Source organism: Sprattus sprattus, assembly GCF_963457725.1.
Source record: "Sprattus sprattus genome assembly, chromosome: 16".
NCBI classification, from domain to species: domain Eukaryota; kingdom Metazoa; phylum Chordata; class Actinopteri; order Clupeiformes; family Clupeidae; genus Sprattus; species Sprattus sprattus.
This window is the reverse complement of record NC_137914.1, coordinates 14,245,695-14,261,660: the sequence shown is the minus strand read 5'-3', so window position 1 is coordinate 14,261,660 and position 15,966 is coordinate 14,245,695. Positions and strand designations below refer to the sequence as shown.

The 15,966-nt window shown below is 46.6% G+C and overlaps 1 protein-coding gene across 1 annotated transcript; it reads left to right on the top strand.

Annotated features, from left to right (window-relative positions):
- Positions 1–2,285: 2,285 nt before the first annotated feature.
- pdzd4 (PDZ domain containing 4) lies at positions 2,286–15,132 on the top strand (the record flags this gene model as incomplete). The annotated part of the gene is made up of 8 exons (XM_080853258.1): positions 2,286–2,345; positions 6,805–6,843; positions 7,324–7,610; positions 9,360–9,450; positions 9,771–9,869; positions 10,209–10,271; positions 10,758–10,859; positions 13,093–15,132. 8 exons carry the CDS (start codon positions 2,286–2,288, stop codon positions 15,130–15,132), a joined length of 2,781 nt encoding a protein of 926 aa, XP_080709384.1.
- Between the last annotated feature and the right edge of the window lie 834 nt (positions 15,133–15,966).

Genomic DNA, 15,966 nt, shown 5'->3' with positions numbered 1-15,966 from the left:
AGAAAGAGAGGAGGGGGGGAACAGAATGAGAGAGGTACATGGAAGGGGGCAGGGAGAAAAGGAGAGCAGCAAATAAGAAGATGGCAAAAATCCTGGTGGGAGGGAGCAGGGGAGGGGAGGAACCACTGCAGGCCCACCGGAGAGGGAATGAGATGTAGCTGGTGGATGCTGGCTTCTGCTGCAGCTGAGCGAGAAAGAGAGAGGGAGAGAGAGATTTCTGCCGCCGTTTGGAATGGTGTCAGCCACGCCGTTTAGAATGCCATGCTTCTCGCGGCTGGGCTCAGCCTTTGTGTGCGACCACGCAGTGAGGGAGCTTGGCCTGAAGACGCACACTGAGACGTGATCATCTGGTTTACTGAATGGATGAAGGCATTTTATTTCATGTTTTTTCTCTCAATGCAATATGATGATTCACTCATCAAAGGAGCTTAGCTAAACTGGATTATTCTAAAGCCTTGGTAGAAGAAGCAAAAGGCTTGCATCAGCTGTGTGTTTTCTTTTTTTGGGAAAAACATCACCTTGGAGTTTTTTTGAGAGGGGAGGGGGGCACCTTTTCCCCCTGCTGGACAAGAACTAGCCCATCCATTCACTTGCAGAGCCAGAGCATCTCACTCTTGGTGCTCCTCGTTTTATCTGCGATCGGCTTTTTTCCTCGTCTTCACATTTCTCCACAGTTTCCAGAGCAACTCAACCAATCTCAGTCGCTGTCTCCAAGATAAATGAGTCTGAGTGAGGGCAAGGTAAGAAATCTGAACACATCCCTGAGCTTCCAGGGAGAGGCAGAGAAATAGGGAGAGAGAGAGAGATAAAAGGGGGATAGAAGACTGTCAGGTAAAGAGGGGAGGATGGATGGGTGACACTAGTTCAGACGTGTCGTGACAGCAGCAGTCACTCACTTCTCAGAAACTTATAGGATCGCAGCATGCTCATCTGACACAGGCAGCTGAGGGGACTGGGTGCTGTGCTGTCTGTCTGTGGGTGACAAACGAGAGACATCACCCATCTGCAGCACTCAGGGAAGGCAAAATGCAAATAGAATTCAGGTAAAAATCGGCTGTCATGACATCTATTAGACTCAGAGTGGTATCTAGATGACTTACTATTATGCCATGGTGCTTTCAGTTAATTCACATGCTAGAATTTGCATTGAGAGATAAAGATTAAAATGAAGACGCAAATATACATTTTATAAATACAGTTTTTAATAAGAAGAATTTAATGTTGAAAATAATGCATTTTTGATGGTAAAAGTAAATCTGTTATTTGATGGTAAACTTTAAATGAGAGCACTCAACAGGTAAGCCACATTCACTCACAACTTGCAGTCTTTAAATCTGTGAGTGGTGTAGTTATGCAAATGCTGTGAATGTAATATTGGAACCTGCTAACAAGGTGGGAGTAAATAAATGCAGTTTATTATCATTCGTCTAAAAATAGCACAAATAAATAGTATGAGTACAAAGGAAAAGCACCTAGGAGATCCCACAGGGAGACACTCAGTGGATTAGGTTGTAAATATTTGCATAAAATCAGGCATTCTGCTATTTAATTGAATACTGAAGTGCTCTCATAGGGGCATTGCAGAGAAACTCTATGTAAATAAGCACATAACGAACTAAATGTGGTTATCAGGGAGAACAACACACCACATATGCATTGGCATCTAACTGTGCATGAATCTACATGAAAGCAGATGTTACTATAAAAAAAAAAAAAACATTTTTCTTTAAATATTTTTTGTCTTGTTTTTTTCATAAACGTTGAAACACAGAAGGTTAGGAATACATTTGGAAGGCTTAGGATTAATGGAGTCATTTAAGTTTCAGAAAATTTGAAAAGAAAACCTAGGCACGTTCCTCCCACACATATTCTCTACTGATTGACTGGTTTTGATCGCATCGCAGTGGAAACTCCCCGGCATGCTGCTCCGTCAGCCCTGCTGCACCTACCCTATGGACCACTGACCGAGCTGCCTGAAGCAGAAAAGCTACATCTTTTCATCTCCTCTGGCTCCGCTGCATATTTAAGCACACTTTTCTTTTTGTAATGCCTCTGTCCACCAGCATCACTGCGCTGAATGAATGCATAACACAGGCACCAAGAGAACATCAAAGGTGTTCTCCCTGCTAGGGTCACACCTCTGATCTCACTGAAAGGCTCCTGTAATTGGACTTGGGCGTAATTGGACTTGCCCAGCCGTCCAACATCGTAGTATTAGAGGAAAAGAAGAGAGAACAGCAGGGCCTGATCAAGAAAGTGCCAGAAGACATTGTTGCCAGTTTGAGATGGGGTGCAACATGTGTGTGGTGAAGCGCCCGGAGGAGCAGTACCGGATCATGTTCCAGGTGAGCCTACTGAACCCCCTCCCCCCCCCCCCTCAGCGGTGACCTCTGACCTGCAGTGTGACAGCACTCCAGTCAGACGTCTTTTCCCCTATTGATGCTGTCTGCCATAGAGTTGTAGTGTAATGTAACTGAAGTGTAATTTAACTTCCGGGGATTGGTGATTGCATTGGTTTAATTGAGTTAAAATGCATGTCCCTCCCTGACCTTTGTGTTAAAAACACATCAGGAAAACGGTTGCATGCATTACACATGTAACTCAACAATAGAGTTCTATGGATGAATGGGAAATAGCATGCACACACACTTACATTCATTCACAGGAAATGAGTCTTGTCAGTGGTTGTAAAACTCCCAGTGAAATCCATATACATGAGTGATACACTCTGAGGACAGACTCCTGGAGGTATCCCAAGGGCTGGGTATTTGTTCCAGGGGGACCGCCATCAGGTAACATGATTGATATTGACTGTTCAATGGAACTGCTTGAGAAAGAAGACTGAAAGAGGAACAAGAGAATCATCATTATTATGGATTCTCTAGGGTCTGATTGACTCTAGTATGTTTTGAGGTTTAGGTTTGTGACCCTCATGGTGAAAATGTATTACACCAAAGTGGAAAGACAAATTAAAGTAAAAACAAATCGAGCCATGACCAAATGGCTGAGCTACTGAAAATATTGTGAGTTTGTTGTGCTCTTTGAAATTGCATTAACTTTCGTTGCATTAACCTTTGCTCTTCGCTGACTGTTGTGAAATGTCACCGTCACAGTATCTGTCTATAATGGGCCTGCAGTGGGCTTTTTCAAAACGCAAAGGTCAAGAAACTGTCTTCTCTTCTGATGTATGCCATACTAATATGAGTTCTTCCATCCTCACTTTTATAAGTGACAGCCAAAATACAGGGAAGCAAAATGTGAAGAAAATCTTCTTGAGCACAGTCTCTTGGACACATGATATATACAGCACACTTGAGAGATATTCTTTCAAAAGTCTCCCAATTTGACGTGGGTCGAGTGCCCCTGTTCGGGGTGGCTGGTCCTGAGCATTTTCCACAAAGCCATTCAAAGTCTCCCGGGACCCTTATGTTATGGCAGGATGGTCACAGCCCCTTCTAAAAATAAGGGGGGGGGATCTCACACTTGATCCTCTCAATTTTCTTTTTTTTTTCATTCCCCAGATTATTTTGATCTCCCTTTAGCTGCCCCAGGCAATTCACAGATGGCTTTCCTTTAACCATCAGCTCAGCCTCTCAACATGCTCTCATAACACACAGCCTCTTCAGCTGTGACAGAGAATAAATCAAAACCATGCATGACATCATTAATGATATCACTAGATTGCGGAGGAAGTTGGGGGTGTTCACGCTAACAAGGAAACGGCAACTTCACACTTGAAAATTCATGGCACCACTTCGCCAGGCTCATACAGTACGTCGCACAGGCTGTCTCCCAATTTCCTGACGTGTGGATGTCGTTTCGCTCCTGTTCGGTATGCTTTCTGGTTGGCTGGATAATAATAGCAACCACCAGTCCCAGACAAGCTCGACTGCCTTGCTCTACTGAGGTGATTATTGATGTGGAGGTGGCACTGCTCCCTCATGTACCTTTCCCTCATGCCTAATTCAAGTCTAACGACACCGGGTGCTGGATTGCAGGCAGACTGCCGTAATTTAGTATTCAAGCCGCATGATGAGGCCGCCATTTAGACAAAAAAAACCACGGCCGGTGATATTCCAAGTCAAGAACTGGCTTTGAAATAAACGATAAATATTAATGGTGGGGAAATTTAGTGCAGAACAGCCCCCCCCCCCCCCCCCCCCCCCCCACCCCAAAAAAAAAGAGAGAGCGATAGAGCTCCTCTAAGCACTCTTTCCCTAATCCCCCCCACGACCCACCCTCCGTGTCTGGTGGTCTTCTGTTTCTCTCTTTCTCTCACTGCACGGGCTGTCAAATTCGTCTCTATGGGATGCCGTTGCCATGGCAACTGGGGTCATTAAGCAAGACTTATATGCTTTCTCACAGTAAAGCACAGACACACAGACAGCGACAAAAATGAATACACGGTGACACATAGACACACACGCACACACAAGCGCCTTTTTATGTGCACAACCTGCATTAGAAAATTCTCTCATCCTTCAACACCCAGCAGCACAATCCCCACCCTTTAATCTGCCGCTTGACCCACAGTAGTCACCTAACATCTCACAACCAAACACTAAAGCCCACCTCAGGCCCCTGCCTAGTCCCTCGTAGAAGTTCATGTCAGCCCACCTGAGAGACATTACTGTTGAAGTGGACACAGGATCAATGGGGGTGAGGGTTCACTCTGAGCTCCCTGCAGAGAGAGATGAGGCAGGAGAGGGAATTAGGGGCGAGAGAGCTGGGGGAAATGGAGAGCTGATGAACTGTAGATTGGATCAGACACAAGAGAGGCAGGGGGTGGGGGGATGGGTGGGTAGAAGAGAGAAGGGCAGACAGTGAGGGGGAGAGAGGTGAGGGGAGGGTAAAGGTCAGAAAGAGGGTTGGAGACAGAGGAGGCTGCAAGAGGTTTGGAAGCAGAATGAATGAATGTAGTTCAGCCAGATGTGCAACTACACCCACTCATACACACACATACAGAACCACACATACACAATCACACACAAAAAGCAAATCCTCTTTTCCTTAACTCAGCATCAGTCTATGCACACTTGAGCTACTAAAATGAGGCATGTGACAACACAATTGGTGGTATTAAGAGAACCATACCCTTGAGTGATGAATGAACCCCAGATAAATGAGGAATGCACAATTTCAGAATTCCTAAGAAAAAGCTGCGGGCTAACAAGCGGGGGAAATCTGCAGCATGCAACAAATTGCCTGGCTATGCTGGAAATGTGCTCTTGTCTCAGATACCTCACAACTGGAAGCAATCAACTGATATGACGATTACAACACCAGAGGCCTTGGGAATTTAGCATCAGGAAAACGATTAGAGCTGAACTGAATCCTGAAAAACAAGGGCACTGGTTACGCAGAGTGAGGCCGATGTGGCACAGGATGCCAGCACCCGCCTGCCCACAGATCGGTGGTAATTAAAGAGGCGATTGGAGGAAAGAGGCCAAATTTCAAGGTCAAGGTTAATAAGGGCCTACCAACAGACAGATACATAATTGCTGTCTCCTGGCTTCATGTTGATAACAGTAACATCCACAGCGTTACCCCCCGCCCCCCCTTTCTCTGTCGAATCATTACGAAGTAATTGCTATTCAGTTAACATAATGCACAGGAACATACTTGGGCATTGAGGACCTGTAGAAATATAATTGAATCCATATTCATGTTGAGCCTCCTTCATAAGTAATTCACTGTTTGGATGCTCACCTCCACAGGTAATGTGTCCGATTAAATTATGGCCGAACCCTGGCGGATGTCCTCGGGGGAGGCTGGTAATGTCTCCTGACAGGGTGGGGAAGGGGGGAGGAGGCGTGCTCTCATCCCCACTGCCATGCTTCATCAGAGCGCCAGCAGTGAACCCTGACATTTACTCACAGGCCAGTCAGTCCTGCCCAGAATAATAAGCAATAAAGGGATTAATATCAGCAACAATAAGTATTTATCATTTCTCCCCCTCTCTCTCTCTCTGTCTATGAGTCCGTGGGAAGATGCGGAGAGGGAGATGTAAGGGTGAGATGGCAAAGGAAAATAAGGGAGAGGAGATCAAAGGGTCGTTCATTTCTGGGGTCCTGAGTGAATACCATGAGGGAGATGAGAAGGCTTAGAGGTCACATTTGTGCGTCAACAGAATTAACCCGCCATTGATTTTCGGATCACACGCCTCACTGTATAAATCTCTCTCCGTCTTAGTGGCCCCACAGGACCCGGGGATGGCGATAGGATGAGGGGGCGGTGTCTCATGTACTGTTGGAGGACGCATAGTCAGCCAGACAGCAGGTCACACAGAGTTAGGATCCCAGAGCAGCAGAGCATTTAGCACCTGTGACAATCTACTAAGCAACCAGGGGAAGAGAAACGATGATAATGTACAACTAAATGAGGGAATAGAGAAAGCTCAGAAAATGGTCTGGGAAAACCGTGTGGGTCGTTGTGGGGATTTAACACATGTCAGGTGTTATTGTTGGCTGTCACTGGGCTTAAATTCTCATATTATGTGCCTATAAAATGTCTGTGCCTTTACCCTTCAAGTAGAACATAAACATAAAAAGTGGCATTTATGCCTAGGCAATGTATGTCTGTGTGTGTATGTCTCCAAACTGACAGCTTTTGATGCAGCTTTTGATGACATTATGAGGCACTATCCAGCTGAGTTTATTGAATATTAATTGTGTTTCACTGAGATGCGTTAATGAATAATACATTGTCTTCGTGCAGCACCATAATTGCCACAGTAATGACTGCCCATCCCCCTTCAAAACTGACGTGTGACTGTCAAATGCTCTCTCTCTCTCTCCTTCACAGAAAGGGAACATACTGCGTCCTATTGATGGCGAAATTAAGGTTGGCCTGTCACACTTTTACTTAAATAATGTTAAATTCTTAGCGTGTGCATGTAGACATGATGTGCAGGTATTTCTTTGATCTGAGAAGGGTCAGATATGAGCATGTTTGATGACTGCTTTGAACATTGTTCTGCTTTTGTTGTACACTGATCCTACTGTCTACTCCGACCACAAAGTGCTTTTGGATGTGTGCCAGTTTCACCATTAATTATAACTAACTTCTCGGATTGAATGTCAAAGCCTGTCCAACCCTGTTAAATAATGTGCCTTTGATATCGTGGTCCTTTATTCTTTTGCTCTCCATATCAGATAATATTAGCTCTACCACTGCCTGACTCAGTATCCATGCAATTTGTTTTATTACAGAATGTCTGTCTGTCATGAATATTTCTTGATCTGTTTCTTTAAATAATTTAATCAATGTTAAATGTTTCTTCTTCTTTTTCTTCCTCTTCTCTCTCTTTTTGTCTGACCAAAGCTCAAGGAGAAAAGAGGATGTCACCTGGGTCACAACCAGGATGGGCATCCCCATGATCCTTTGCTTCTTCAAGTGGTGCGCAAAGGGCACAGAAGGAGGACTGGTATGGCAGGGGGCACGGCCAGAGTGCTGGCCATCTCGGACTGCATGGACAACAGCACCCAGACGGACATCAGCTTTCAAAGCATTCTGGGAAATGGACCCTGTGTGACAACAAGTGGGACTCCACCACCACCTCCATCCCCACCTCTGCCACCACAGATGGAGCCGTACCTGCTGAATGATCTGTGAGTAACCCTCCTGGAATGTGCAATACAATACTGAATATTGTACTGAGCCTGTGCTGGTAGTATCTAGTGTGTCAGCTTGTGCCGTGTTTACAGTGTTCTACAATGTGAAGAAAAGCCCTGACCGGCATCGAAATAAGCGAAATAAGCGAAATATGCAACGCTTGTGGAAAACAAGGACATTTTGCAAAATTCTAGCACAAGGATGCCATCAGAGGTCGAAGTAAAGATGTACATGCCAGTGAAAACAGTGGCATTACATCTCAAGCAACACAGAGAGACACAGAGACACAGTTTCCCAACCAAAAGCAAATCTCCCACATGCAGAGCTAAAGGTCAGCGACTGCGATAAAAGTAATAAAAGTGATAGAAGGATAACTGTGAATGTCATTGATGAAATATCTCATCAGCAATTGAAATACAAGCCCTCACTCACAAAATGTACAGTTCCCATCTTTCCTTATTGTTCACACACACACACACACACCACTGCCTGCCAGTGGGAAATTCACCTGGCTGGTGGAATCCAAGTCACAGTTCACAAATGCAACCATTCACCTGCTAAAAGGAAGAAATAGCAGTGCACTTGGCCACGACACTGCTAGTAACTAATCAAGTACTGCTTGGGGCTAATCAAATTTTCCAATGCATTTCACACATCTCCGCTACAGCTAGTGCAGCCCACAACAACCTCAAACAAGTGAATGCAGTAGATGACCTCCTTACTGAGTATGATGACCTCTTTCATGGCGTGGGCAAATTAGATGACTGAGGTCAAGTTGCATAAGAAAATATATTCCTGCCGTCACACAACCTCACAGAAGCGTATCATTTCATGTAAGGAATTGAAGTGAAGCTGAATTGCAACATCTAGAGTACATTGGTGTCAATGAGAAGGTTGATAGTTCCACTCCATGGGTTTCTCCAATCATTCCTGTTCAAAAGCCCAAATACCCAGAAACTGTAAGCATTTGTGCAGACATGAGGATACTCAATCACTTCATGTGATGAATGAGAAAGACATCTCACACCTACAGTAGATGATGTGATACAATAACTCAATGGATCCAGGTTTCTCAAAGCTACATTTAAATTGTGGGTATCATCAGCTAAAACTAGAGCCATCCTATACCTTGATGCCTCTGGACTGATTCAAAGTTATTACAAACAGATGACAAAGTTATGACAAACAGAGATCACCACTCTCAGTCATGTGAATTGAAAGTCATTGATGGCGGATGAGATGTCATGGACTGGGCGGAAATCTGTCCTGAACAAACCCCAGAGCCCTTAGCCCCTAACCCCCTGGGTAACAGTCAGAGTCACAAAGTAAGGAAAACAGGGTTGTAATGTTTACGGCTGATGGTGTAGGTTGGTGACGTTTCATTCTGTCCAGGAGGGGCCGCTCTGGGTTCATTAAAAAGTTATACCATTAACGAATCAGTTGCTAAACATTTTAAACACTACTTACTGTGTTGGAGTTTTTATTTCAGAACTTTACACACTCTACAAAAAATTGCATTTTAAAGTCTTACCCTGAAAATGGCTGACCATCTCCTTTAAGTTTGTGTTTGTGTGATATCCTGTACAAAGATATTCACTGGCACTGATGACACATCACTCTGCACAGTGCAAAACAATAGTTGTTTAATGTTTGATGTGAAGTGTGTAAGTCTCTTCTGCGGTACATGAAATGATGGTTCAGGGGACTGACCCTGTATCTCCTTTCTCCCTTTTCCTCAATGTCAGCTGTTCTTTGGAGCATGTGTACCATGACCCCAATGACTACTTTGACGTCACCCATCATGAAGTAGACAGACAAGACGAGCTGGAATATGAGGTCTGAGTTCCATCACTTACTGTTCAAATATTACAACAGGTGACATACAGCATATTGCATATTTCTACAGTTTTCTTTAGGCTACAAACACTTGGGGCCTCTCCAACAATCTTCTCAGATAAGAGCTGATTTCGAAATGGATCCCCCACTGATCTGAGGGATCCAGTGGCTCAAAGCAAGCCCTGTTAGAGACTCCGAGTGGAGCAGCTGTCTGAGTCGTCATTTATCAAAGCCAAATGCATTATTCATGAGGGCCAGCAGCAGGGCAAGGGTAGGCTATAGATCACTGGCTTCTGTGCTTGACTGTTCATATTTCTCAGGAGGTGGCGCTGTATAAGTCCAGTCAGCAGGACAAGCTGGGCTTGACCGTGTGTTACCGCACAGATGATGAAGAAGACCAAGGCATTTATGTGGGAGAGGTAAGGCACTACAGCTGTCATCAGCACCTACATCTTCATCAATGCGGTATAATCAAAAAGCTCTTTCATGGGTTCTTTGCAAACCACAAGGCTACATGGAATATGTACAATTCAAAACACACATTTTTGGCAAAAACGTTTAAGAACCTTTAATTGCAACTTTAGAGGAGGTAAAATGGAGAACCCATGTATAAGAATCTAGTGGTGGAGAATCTTGAAATATTCTAGATTGTACTCTTTCATCATTAGTCAACTTATTTGGTGTTCAAGACTTGTAAAGTAGTGGAATAGGAATCTTTGGGACTGTTAAGACAAAAATGGTTCCTTTGATATGTGCAGGTAAATCCCGACAGCATCGCAGCAAAAGATGGGAGGATCAGACAGGGTGACAGAATCTTACAGGTATGCTCATAATGCGCACTCTACCACTGTGATTCAACTGCCTTGTTAAAATGTCAGCCATCTGCATTAGGAAGTGCACCACATCCTCCTGCTGAGAAGTCTCAGGCCCCCAGAAACACGTGTGTAAAAATAGACAAGCCAGACAGTACCGGTTTTTACCCGGCGACAACAAAAAAAAAAAGAGGGAATATAGGGAATATAATCAAGTGCGCTTTTCATGTAACCATGGTTACGGGCCCCGCTCCAGATGCTGGTGGCTCTTTCTCCCGGCGTAACTAAAGAGCATGAAAATGCACCTTCAGTACCACTGTCTGGGGAGCATATTACACTTTTGCACAGTGTGCCAAATTCATTAACGTTGCCACCACCACCCATATTTATGGGTGGTTTATTTCATTTTCTACTGTGACACTTGGGTCCTGATTCAGCCGTGTGTTGTCTATCTCCCTCTTTCTCTCTCTCTCTCTCTCTCTCTCTCTCTCTCAGATAAATGGAGTGGATGTTCAGGACAGGGAGGAGGCGGTGGCCGTTCTGACCCGAGAGGACAGCACCAATATTTCTTTGCTCTTGGCTCGACCTGAAAGAGAGGTGAATATCACAAACCACTGTCATAATAAAGAGACATACACACAACTGGACACACACACGCACAACGAAAAACACACACTCAACAGGCCAAGATCCCCTCTATTAACTTAGTCAGACGTGAACCTTCTGCACATAAATACCAATTAACTCAGACAGTCATGCTGGAGGCATATTGCACTCACAAATGAACACACACACACACACACACACACACACACACACACACACACACACACACACACACACACACACACACACACACACACACACACACACACACACACACACACACACACACACACACACACTTCACATACATACATACATACATAAATACACCTCCAATCCAATCTGTCTTTTTTCCAACTGGCTACACATCCCAAAATGAATGGCGTGTTTTGCTGACCGAAGTGAAACATGGCGTGCATATCAGTCACCATGGCAATCATATGCTGACTGTGGCTGAGGGCTGACAGGGCTTTCAGTGGCACTTCCATTAGCAAGTATCCCATGTGGAAAAGAAAAGACGAGAAGCAGGTTTACAGTTCTGAAGTTGAATACCATTAATTCACGCCGAAAAAGACATGGAGATGGAAAGCAGGGGGAGGGTTGAAGGGGGTGGAAAGAATGATGGAGAGAGGCCGGTTGAGAGGATGAGAGGGGAAGGTGCAAGAGGGATGAAAAGAAATAAAATAGAGGAAGGAAAATTACTCTCAGTCTGTCGTCGCTCGAGGGCCCTCTTGAGGACATTTTTCTAGATCCAAACAGAAAATATCCACCCGCGCAGAAATAAAAAGCATTTGTAAGGCTCTCGTGTAGAGATGTGGTTAGACACCAAGAGAGTCCTCCGGCTACAGTTAGAGGAGGCTACAAATTGAAACGGGACCAGTTTTTTTGTGTGTTAGATTGACATTTAGACTGAACACCCCCTGATATATGGACACATTCAATTTAGCGAAGAAGCAGACTGACATATTGACTTGCCCAGTTACACCGCAAGGAGGATAGGGTGCTACCAATCACCTGGTGCAGACTCTATCTCTTGAACACAGCAGAGTTGCACAGCATATTCTCACAGTAAACATGCATCACGATCAGATCAAAACAAAACAAGCAAGCTTTTGATTGACTCGAATGACTCATACAGAAATAACTGCAGTTCACTTGTAAGGCACATGGTGGTAAATCAGTGGAGCACTGATTTACGGTAAATACGGTATGTGCTTCTCAAAACAAACTGCATTTTCACACCTTCAGCAGTTTGCTCTGGGCTCACCTTTCTTGAAACAAAGAGAGAAAGATTAATGGAAGAGGGGTTGAGAGAGGAGAAAGAAAGCTTGAGAGGAATGTGAGGCAGAGACAGAGAGAGAGAGAGATAGAGAGAGAGGTAGAGATCAAGGGCTTACTGAATCATTGGGAGGCATTAAGAGAGTGGGAGAGGGGGCTTTGTTGTGAGTCAGGCTCACACAAAGAGCACAATCAATTGAGCTTTCCCTGCATACGGCACGGCGAGAACAATACAAATGAAACTGGGATTGATCAAGGCCCTAATAACCCCACATAGGAAGAGTCTATTGATGCCCTTCAAACCAGAATTATACATCTCATTAAATCAAATACTGCTCAAAAGCTTATCGATCCCTAGGCTTATTGATGTCTGGTGAAGACCAGAAAGGGTTAAATATTCACAGGTCTAATAGTGGAAGCTTGCATGGCAATAGCACCCATTCAATAATAGATTGATGAGGTAGACAGAGCGCTCCTGTGCGGTTTCACAAGTCAGAGATGAAAAATGGAGAACTGTGCTCTTTTTTGGCACTATCACATCGCCATCTAGTGTTTAAATGCTGACTGGCTGAATCATGGCAATATTTTTCTTCCATATATGGATTATATATTTTTCTACTATCCCCAGCTGATACTGTGGCCACCAATCAACAGTCAGTTTTTAAACTGTGTTAAAAATAATCTATACAGCTCATTTTCACGCTAAATGTCCATCTGGGCTCTGAGCAGCTGGTGCGGAATAATTATGAAAACTTTCCACTCAGATGCGTGTGTCTTCTGCCTCTTCTGTTCAGCTGAGGGAGCAAGACATTCATAATGCCAATGTCATCCGCTAACTCCCCATGGAGTACAGATAGTGAGGAAAAGTATACCTCTAAGTGAAACGTGTTCAGTATTTCTTCTGTGCATGTGTGAATGAAAACAATTCCTAATGTGTTTTTTCTAGTCTGATAACCCAGAGGAGCTGGAGCTGGAGCTGCCTGTGGGGATGGAGGTGGACAGCCTGACCACATCTCCCCTGTCGGGCATCTACCGACTGCGGCAGATGGGGGTGAGCACGGCTGCCGTCACGCCTCTTCACGGGGTTGCCGACGCAGAGAGACGGACACCCACCTCGCACCTGGCGGGGCTCAGCACAAGCCAGGAGCTGGACAGCGGCGTGGGGCGCACCGACGAGAGCACCCGCTACGAGGAGTCGTCCGAGCACGACCTGCTGGCCGACGACCACACCAGCGCCTGCAACACCAACGCCACCACCACCCCCGCCAGCCTGCGCAAGTTCCGGCCCGCTGGTCTCGGCTCGGTCCACGCCCGGGGAGAACTCCCATCCCCTCTGTTCCTCCGTGAGCTCCAGCTCAGCTCTGACCCTCTGCCAGGGTATGAGTGTGGTGGGGTAGGTGTAGTGGGCGGTGGGGGGTACATGATGAGCCCAGTGATGATGATGATGCCGGGGCTGACTGAGGAAGAGTGCGAGAGGTACAAGCAGCTCCTGCAGATCAAGTGCCAGTATGATAGAAACAAGAGCAACTCAAACACCCAGACGAGAGAAGGGGACGAAGTAGGAGGTGAAAAAGGTGGAGAGGAAGTTGGAAAGGAGGGCGAAGGAGAGGGGAAGGGTAAAGGGGTCTCGTTGGTGGACGTGAACTGCAACGAGAACCTGAATCTGTCCGAGCACGAGATGGCCCTCCTGGAGGAGGAGCTGCGTCACCTGGAATTCAAGTGCCGGAACATTCTGCGCGCGCAGAAAATGCAGCAGCTGAGGGAGCGCTGCTTGAAGGCCTGGCTGATGGAGGAGGAGGTGTCGGGGCGCGGGTCACCACCCCCGCCCCCGCCGGGCCCTGCCGAGGCACAGCTCTCCGATATCAATGAGCTCCCGGAGAGAGAGCGCTCCGACAAGGAGAGCACCAGCGCCTACAACACGGGCGGGGAGAGCTGCCGCAGCACCCCGCTGGTGAGCGAGCACCTCTCACCCCCGTTCTCCGAGCCCCCCCTCAGCCCTCTGAGCATGCACAAGCACAGGGACCGCGGCCGGCCCAACCTCAACTGCTCCTACTCCCCTACCAGCTACAGGAAGTGGCAGGCCTCGACGATCAGCAATGGCAACTCCAACCAGAAGTACCGGTCCCTGTGCTTGGACTCGCCATCCAGACGAGCGCCCGCTGAGTGGGGCACCCCGTCCCGAAGAGCCCCAAAAGTACCCGACAGGATGGGCGGGCGGAGCGCAGAGTCTAGCCCCTACTTTGCCCGCCGTCACCATAGCAACAAGCCCCTGGAGCACTACCAGAGCTGCATGCAGTTAGGCTCCACCCCCGACAGCGGAGCGGCGCTGGAGAGAATGGTGGAGGGGGAGAGTGAGGCCGCTGTTGGCAGCAGCAGCCCGGATAGCGGCACCAACAAGGGGGCCCTGACTTCAGTCCCGGGCGCTGACCTGCCCCCCAGCCCAGCCAAGCTGAGCCTGAACCTGCCACTGCCGATGTCCCCGGCCTCCTCTCCACGCATGGAGTGGAAGGTAAAAATCCGCAGCGACGGGACACGCTACGTGGCCAAGCGCCCCGTGCGCGACCGCCTGCTGAAGGCGCGCGCAATGCAGATCCGCGAGGAACGCAGCGGCATGACCACGGACGATGACGCCGTCAGCGAGATGAAGATGGGACGCTACTGGAGCAAGGAGGAGCGCAAGCAGCAGCTGCTGCGTGCCCGCGAGCACCGACGCCGCCGCGAGTTCATGATGCAGAGCCGGCTGGACTACCTGCGTGAGCGCGACGGTAGCGGCCACGAAAGGGAGCCGTCGGCCGCGGGGCAGCAGGACTCGCCGGCACGGTCCACCTCCTACATCATAGAGCTCAGCCAGCGGAAGAGCATGAAGAAGCGCAACCGCCGGATCCTGGACAACTGGATCACCATCCAGGAGCTGCTGACCCACGGCAGCCGCTCAAGCGACGGGAAAAAGGTCTATAACCCGCTGCTCTCAGTCACCACCGTCTGAGACATGAGGGACCACAGGGAGGGAGTAAACAGAGGAGAAACTTTCACCAACCCTTACTGACACACAGATACCATTTTTTAAACTGTTCAAAGTCATTCAAGCCAGCCTGACATTCTTGCTTTTGCTCTGCTAGATGAACATCCGGAGAGCTGTATATCAGGGCTATCGTGTGCTGTTGTTGTGCTTAATGCAATCACAGAAAGCATGAGCTTTTTTCACTCTCCTTTTTTTATCAAAAGTCTTTGCAAAAGATGTACTCTCATTCTTGAATGTCAAAGAGGTGAAGGAACAATAACTAAAAGCCCAATGTGGATACATACAGAAAAAGAGACGGACGTGTTCTGCTGCTCGAGGACAAGACAAACACTAGCCTGATCGGCGAGGTCAGTTTTGTCACCGCTAACAAGAGACAGGAACTTAAATCTACTTATTTATGAAAGGAAGTTTCCAGAAAAGAATCAAATCAAGCACAATAATCCACATAATCAAACACTAGCCAGCCTAGGAAGAGACAGACAGCACAACTCCATACTATAGAGTTTATAAATAAATCATTTTAAGAGCTTCTTTTTTGAGACTAAACAGCTTCAACACTGGTGAGACAGGTTCCATGACAGACGAGTAGAAAAATTAAGATCCTTCCACGCGCATGGTCTCAGTAACCGGTAATTGTACAGAGATACCATAGAAATGCTCGATGAAATTATCTTTAAAATGACAAATATCATAGAATCCTTACTTTCATTAGGTATACACCGTACGTGGCTGAAGTTTTGAAACTATTGTTAAAGTGCTTTCCTATTTCTGTTATTAAATTGTATTAAAAAGTGCCAT